This window comes from Centruroides sculpturatus, unplaced genomic scaffold (genome assembly GCF_000671375.1).
Source record: "Centruroides sculpturatus isolate CEXI.00-Female unplaced genomic scaffold, Cexi_2.0 scaffold3680, whole genome shotgun sequence".
Lineage (NCBI taxonomy): Eukaryota > Metazoa > Arthropoda > Arachnida > Scorpiones > Buthidae > Centruroides > Centruroides sculpturatus.
Window position 1 is genome coordinate 1 of NW_019387769.1, and position 7,868 is coordinate 7,868.

A 7,868-nucleotide genomic window follows, 5' to 3' on the forward strand; every position below is an offset into this window, starting at 1 on the left:
TCCCAGAATAGCACATGCGCAGAAAAGCCTGATATAGTTGGTCCAAAGAGACGTCGACATGATGACTAAAATGTTTTATTTTCTATTTTTTATATATAATGATTGTTTTTTACTTTATGTGTTCTTTGTTTACACTACGTTTAATTGGCATTTATTTAATTGCAGTCAGCCGCTCGTGTGACCGCACAGAAAGGCGGTGCGCTTCCACAGCAGGATCCGGATTCGAGTCTTATTCGGAAACCATTATTCTAGAGTAATGTTTTTTGAATTGATCGGGTTTACCGTTAAAGCTTATCTAGATTCTTATTTTCTAGTAGGAGGAAGGATAACTATGAGTTCAGGTGTAAAACCACTCAAAAAACTGTTTCGGTCAAAAAGAAACGGCCGCAATTACGCACATTACAATGGTTTAACTGGCAATTGAGTTAGCTGGTATAATGAGGGTTAGAGAACACTACATTACTTAATTGAACCGGTTTAATGTATGTGTAACCCGCTTAAAAGAGTATTTAGTTAATGCTTAGCCGTGAGAGACTTAAAAAGATTACTCATTTGTATTTTGCAATGAACGCTGCAAAATATGGAGTCGGTTGTCAATACGATTTGCATGGTGAAATATGGGCCATTTTGACTTGTATTACAATGAACTTAGATATTTGACTTGAAGTGATGGGCTAAGATAACGCAACGCACGAGAAATCTGCCAAAGAGGTAGTGTTTCCCGGAGGGCTTTCATTAAGAAACTAGCCCTTGTTTAAGTGTTAGACAATAAAGAAAACTCGGAGAACTCCGCGTGGTGATGTAGGAACCAGCAACCGACTAAGCAGTGTTTAGTGGTTTTATCCATTCGGCCATTTAGAATTTAAATCGAATTATATCTTCGTGGCAATGGACTAATAATTTTGGATCACTTTTGTAGGTTGTTTTTTGCATCAAGACTAAATTTTTATAATTCTGTGTATCTGAGAGGTCAATCAAATGACTTCTATTGGTCCTCTTTCTGCATCTGCCATATTTTATGTTATGTAAGTAGGAGAGACAAAAGCCTGAAACATCTCGCCCAAAGGGTCTATTGTTCATCAAGGATCAATTAGGTAAAATCCATTAAATAATATAAATATACACAAAAAATAATCAACAATTTTTTTGAAAAACTTTTATTTGAATACAGATTAAACATATTCTGATACAGAAAATCGATAAAAATAAACAAATCTATCAGATTTGATTTTAAGCAAAAACAAAATAAACACAATGAAACTATGTACAAAAATTGTACATTTGTACAATAAATTACCTTAAACTTTCTGAAAATATGTACAGATATCAGGAAATGAATACAGTAAGTTATAGTTCTTGGTTGTTTCATTAAAACAAATGATTACGTGAAACCCTATGTATCAGTCAAGACTAAAGATCCGTATTTTCCGATTATAATATCACTTAACGGTAGATGCCTCCTTTCAGATAAGGTATAATAATGGCTGGCAACGAAGCTTGCACACGATCTCTAAAAGAAGATAATCAATTCTTTAGAAATATTCGAGTCTTTTAGATAATTCCCAATTGTAAATTCATACTTACGTGCAAGGATATGAGAGGGACTACGAAACATACCCAAATGACAACAGGATACCATGGCTATTTTTGAAAATTATTTTTAGAGTGGGCATAAATTTAAATCTGAAACTTTATATGAAAATAAATACACTTACTAATCCTTTAACTGCAAATATCATGAGAGGTATTATAGCGAGTAAGCAGCAGGCTGTTTCCAAAAAGGTCCAAGTTAACCATGGAATTAATAAGTATTTCTTTTTCTGAAGAAAAATTCATATATAATCGATAACGTGGTCTTATTTTTAAATACTTATGCTCGATTTGTAGTAATATAGAAGCAGATTTACGCATGGGTTGAGCAAACAATAGTTTAGGCATTACAAAGCCCAGGCTTTAATTAATGTTATTTGGTAGAAGAGGAAATGCGAACTTATATTGCGCCGGATTTACATCTGTAAAAAGGGGAATAACTTATAGGGGAGAAGTCAAGTTACAACTTAAGGCTCACATATTGCTAGCTGCTCTAGCTGACGTGTTAAAGATTTACTATTATTTGGTAAAGAAAAACGGGCCTCGGAAGGAGAAGGATCGGATTGATGAAACAAGGCAACTCAACACTAAACGGACTGTCAAGGAGGAAGCCTCTGGAGTAATTGAGGAAACTGGTTCTATTTAAATGAAAAACACGTGAAAAAGACCTGACAAATTACAAATGGCCAGCCTATTGGTGAGGCGCAAACCATCACCAATTACCATTCAGTGGTTTTTATTTATACAGTCATTGGTGAGTCTTATATGGCGATTTATTTACACGTAAACTAAACAAGTTAGATCTACAGCTTCAGCGGTCAGAAGACGCTAAAGCTTAGGGCCTTCAAAATTTCTTAATATCTTGGTAGAAGGGCCTCATATATTATAGTACAGTCAGTCTAAATGTAGCGCTGCATGGGAAAGATCTTTTGCAAGATTGTTTTTTCGAGAAGAACATTTTGATAATGGTTTTACGACACTTTATACATTTAAAATGAATAAAAAGTCTCTGTAAATTGTGAATAAATTACAAAATATCTTACCATCAAAATGCCACATATTAATAAAAGGCTGACAATAAATACAATGGAACATTCCGCAGTACACATTAGTACAACAAACTTTATAACTAAAAAGATAAATATATAAATTATAAAATTAGAATTTTATATAATAAATTTTTCTATTTAATATTTTAAAAAAGTACCTTTTAAATGAATATTCTTTAAATTTGTTTGAGAAAAAGTCTTTGGTGATGTCAAATATATAATACATAAAAGTAACCCTGCTGCTCTTGTAGCCTGTTANTATTTTTAATATAGAACAATAAGACCATTAATAAAACAAAATATTCACATTTAAATACTCGTTACTAAAAACATACTATAATATATGTACATTTTACAAAAAATTGGTACGTAGTTTATAAAAATAGTTTATTAAAATAAATTGTGTACGTTGAATGCCGGATATTTACTGAGAAACTTTATAAAATTCTTCGAATTTTACGAGAAAATGGTGATTAATATATCGAGTGAGTTTAACCCATTTTAAACAAGCACTTTTAAAGAAATCAAATTGTTACTTAAGAACCCTGATATAAAACTATTCAGTGATTATTACAAGTAAAGATTTAAAGTAAAAAAATAAATAACTTAAGCTTAATTTATAGATAATTTAATAGTGATTGTGAAACAGTAACAAAGATTGACCATTTATCTAAAGGATAGATACCAATATCCTACTTCTATATCAATATCAAAATGGCAGGGTTGATGAACTCCTGCAGTAACAGATTCAAGATCATTTCATAACTAATTAATACTTAAATTATTCATATCAACACTAATCCTTGTTACTGTCTTATCTGATGATAAGACAATACAGTATTAAGAATATTGAAATCATTAAGATTATTTAAAAAATGTAATTTTATTTTATCATAATTAACTCTAATCATCTAAAATATTGGATAAAATATTCTATAGATGTTTCTTATGGTAATTCACTTGTCTTTTATGGGATGTTTACTAAGTGAATTTAGTAATTAATGATTCAATCTGGAATTAAAAGCAAAAGGAGGGCTGGAACCACGTTTCTGCTTTGTTTTCATTTCAGTAAAACAAAGGAAGGTACTTCAAACACTTGTTACAAGTAAGAATAAGAAATGGGGGAATTCTATTTTTTTTATATTTGCATCAAGAACAAGTTTTAATGGTAGGCCTTATTGTATTATGCTTGCACCTATAAGCTATAGAACCACATAAGACATGAAGGAGGGATAACATTCATTTAGCTTCTTGTTTGGTAACTTGTAAGATAATTCTTTTTTTTTAAATAAATATATTCTACAAATGAGAGCATTGGTAGGTCCTTCCTTCTGCTTTAATTTTGTTTATTATCATACTAACAATAGAGTTTATGATAAGGAGAGAATGATAAGTGAAGTGTATTAAAGACCCCCTGACAAGTTAATGAGTTAATTTATGTTGATACCTTTTATCATTATACCAAAATCTTTGTGCTTTTTACACAGTACACATCAATACAATAAAACCAATGTAATTTTTATACTCATTATTCAAATTTATTGGTAGTAAGTTTTAAAATTTTTCACAGAACTTCAAATCTGGTTAGGAATAATCAGAGATTAGAAACTTTTATCTAATATAACAAATTGTAAAGAGTCAGAGAGAGTTACAGACTGATCTGTAACCTGTAAATTCTTAAGTAAGCAATAAAGCAATATATCTATCCAAAAATTTTGCATTTTATTTTCCTTTTCAGGGATCTTTCTTTAATTTTATAAACTAAAATAAAAGATAATTATATAAAAATAAGCATAATTAAAGTAACTTATGTTAACGTAATTGAGATGTGGATCACAATGAGGATTTCACGTGTGCCCACTTAATTTTTGTGAATGTCTATTATCATCCACGGAGGAATTAGTTATTGAATTGAATCGTGGATGAATTTAATTTTACAAAACTAAAACTATTGTATACAAAGGATTGTTTTGCTTCTCACCAGACAGAGCAATGCTACTGCTATACTTCCATATTTGTCATCTTTCCTCCTCGTTGCAAGGATCCTCTGTTCGAACGACTTTTGAAATTCACTCCTGAATGATGCTCCTGTAGTTAAGAGAGACTTTTGTTCCTCGTTTGATGTATCGTTTTGAATTGTGGTCTCATTTGCTGAAAGAACTGCCTGTTCACCATCCTTATTCTTTGTAAATTTTGTGAAGAAATCTAAAGTTTTACTGAAGAGCTCTTTGGCTTTTTGGCAAATTACTTGAAATCTTTTACCGTTCTCTTCCATAATTAATGCTAAACTGCATAAGAAATTTTAATTACGCTGTTCCCGCTAGGAATTTTTAATTAAGGTCTTAATATATGAAAACTCAACGTGTTTGATAGCAAAAGTATTTCAAACTGCCGCCTGCAACCGATACTTATAATGGCTGTGATAAAATTAATCTTTCTACGACCTTGGTTTCGATAGGATATAATCGAAAGTCTGGAGTCTACTGCTCTATCGTCCTCCAGTTTGGATAATCAATGATTTACTTGCATCCTATACGTTGCAATACCGGATTTTTCCATAAATTAGAATAAAATTTCAGAATGCAGCACACAAGTTATTTACTACAGTCTTAGGATAATATATTTTAGGGGAATTTTGGATTTTCATACAGTGTCCTTGAGCCTTTATCCTTATTATCGATAATTTAAATATACCACACTTTTCCTATGGGAATATTTTTAAAAATAAGGATCCACAATGTACAAACCTGGATACTAACTTAATCGTTTGGGTGAATGTATTATGGCACACATCCATATTACGGATTGTAAGCATGTAGCTTACTTTGAATTGTGAAAGTTCTCTTAGTACAAAAACATCATTAAAAGTATAACTTATATTTATGGTTTTTAAGGCTCTGATGGCACGGAATCGAATTCGAGTGGTCAAAGAACCCACGATAGCACGTCCTGGATATGTTAGGCCCGTCTTTCAATACCATATGACCTGACTAACCCCACAATGGGCCTGAAAAAGACCTAAGAATAGAGGAAAACCAAACTCATATGCAGATTTCATATGAATAATGTGAATACGAACATGTATGACATATTGTTTATAACCCAACGTCATGTTTAACTTATATAAGAGCCTTAGAGTATAAAATCAAATTTTTATACGTTAAGGCTACCTAAAATATATAATTGAAGGGTTTTATACTTTTGCTGGATTAAAAGGGATTAACCTTAATTTTATTTTATTCTTATTTTTACATTTTAAGTTTTAGTTTAAGGTATAAAATCTTGGTTTTATGTATATTTTAGTGTTTAGAAAAGTCTATTTTATTTAAATTCTCATAGTATCAAAGTAACACGAATTGATTCCAAGTTTACGAGAAATTTAATCTACTTCACTCTCTTGTTACCTATTGTTTCGAAAGTGAACGACGTCATTAGCTACGTCACTGAAAATCAACCTTGCTTCCAATACAAATATTTGATTCAATTTAAACTGAAAACTGATTATTAGATTCGTTTACATTTTAAGCATGGACATTGAGGGATGAAAATGGTCATTTACCATCTCCAAATGCGGTAACCTAATCGTAACAATAAAATACAATTGAGATTGTGACATCACAAACGTCATCAATGTCATTTGGGTCATCGTCATTGCAGCTATTTTAAGGTCTTTAGATTCGTGCTGCACATGTAGATGTTTTCGTATTGCACGGCGTTAAGGGGGTAACCTATTAAGAGTGCTATTTTAGAAGATCTCATTGATTGGAACCTCTTGATTCAGGATTGAATTTAGCCTTGTTGTGACCATAAGCTATAAAATATAAGAGGATCTTTTCGTCCAACAAATTACAATCGTTGTAAAAACATGCTGCCTTATACTTTGAGGCTCTAAGCTATGAACGTTCGAAACATTTCGAGCGATGCAATTGCATTGCATGATGCAAAAATCGGATTTACCAAGAGAAAATGATCACTTTTCCTCAAGAAATTAATCTGTATATCAAGAAGTAACGTTTGGTAAACTGTAGTTACTTGCACAAAGTAGCGAAGCTTTGCAACTCTGAGAATAATGATGATTAATGGGATAAGACTACACAACTCATGGGAAATCTGGTGCTGTTTATAGTAAAACATGGATAAACCATAATTAAGAACCTATGATTTTTGGGTCTCCTGAAAGTTTTAGCTTAGACCAAAACATTGACGTAAACCTGTCATAAATATACAAACATAAGTCATTTACATACATGTATATTCAGTATATATGAATATTTAGATTTATAAACAAAGATTTGAAAATCGCAAAATTGCAAAACTCGAAAATGTAGAAATCGTTCTTGATAAGGATTTATCAATATTTTCCAACATAGGAAAGCAAAAAACGGATCAATGACATTAAATCAGTGAAATCGTGTTTATTCTATTATCCCCCAACCATTTATTTTGCAATTTTAAAATAATTTTAACCTTAATTATTCCGTTTTTTTTTGCAGCAATATATTGCTGCAAGGTTTTGTAAAGATTTCTCTATCAAAAACCATTCTATCACTTATATTTTATTAGTTTAAAAATGGATAATGTATATTAAATTTCAATTCCACAAAATTATAGTGTCAGACCGGATAGAGATGCCACAAAGCCATTTGGATCAAGTTCTGTGCAAAGAAAAGTCCCAAATTTTAGTATTTTATGTAAAAAAATGCAGTTTAAGGCTGGTCTCATCTCATTTCTCAGGCTTGAAAGATGATAATGCTTTGGATACTTTGCATGGTCATTAATCGTAAATGGTCTTTATTTAAACTCAGTAACAAAACGATTCGAGATTTATGGGAAATTTTTCATAGATACTGTAGATATATGTTATTCGATGCTTGCAAATTTGAAATTTTCAAGAATATTCTCGGTTTTGACGACAAAACAACAGGTTTAAACAATAATCTTGATGATCTTCAGAATATTTCGATTAAATTGCACTAATTCTTCCATTAAATATCCGCAGAAATTAATCTTTTCTTTCTACCAAACAAAAATTATGTGAATTAATACATTGCAAATTATATTAACTCAAATTTTTGCGCGGTGTTAAGAATTTACGGTTAAAATATGAAGTAAAAAGCTTACTTAAAGTATTTATATTAATAAAAATCATTAATTCAGTAGTTTATTCTAACAAATTTATTATATTTTAAGCCATAAATTACATTTTATGAAAAATATTTATTTATTAAG

General features: G+C 30.8%; 1 protein-coding gene across 1 annotated transcript; it reads right to left on the reverse strand.

Annotated features, from left to right (window-relative positions):
- Positions 1–1,393: 1,393 nt before the first annotated feature.
- LOC111616629 lies at positions 1,394–5,053 on the reverse strand. The gene is made up of 6 exons (XM_023358017.1): positions 4,621–5,053; positions 2,798–2,891; positions 2,634–2,719; positions 1,716–1,820; positions 1,585–1,641; positions 1,394–1,510 (listed from the first exon to the last, which is right to left on the reverse strand). Exons 1-6 carry the CDS (start codon positions 4,912–4,914, stop codon positions 1,394–1,396), a joined length of 753 nt encoding a protein of 250 aa, XP_023213785.1. The 5' UTR covers positions 4,915–5,053.
- Positions 5,054–7,868: the final 2,815 nt, after the last annotated feature.

Bases quoted from the DNA above. Each gene is read 5' to 3' on its own strand.
- LOC111616629 (XM_023358017.1), bottom strand. From the start codon at position 4,914: ATGGAAGAGAACGGTAAAAGATTTCAAGTAATTTGCCAAAAAGCCAAA. The intron at 2,720-2,797 runs GTACTTTTTTAA...TTATCTTTTTAG, and splicing joins AAAGAATATTCATTTAAAAG to TTATAAAGTTTGTTGTACTA. The intron at 1,511-1,584 runs GTAAGTATGAAT...ATCTTCTTTTAG, and splicing joins TCCCTCTCATATCCTTGCAC to AGATCGTGTGCAAGCTTCGT.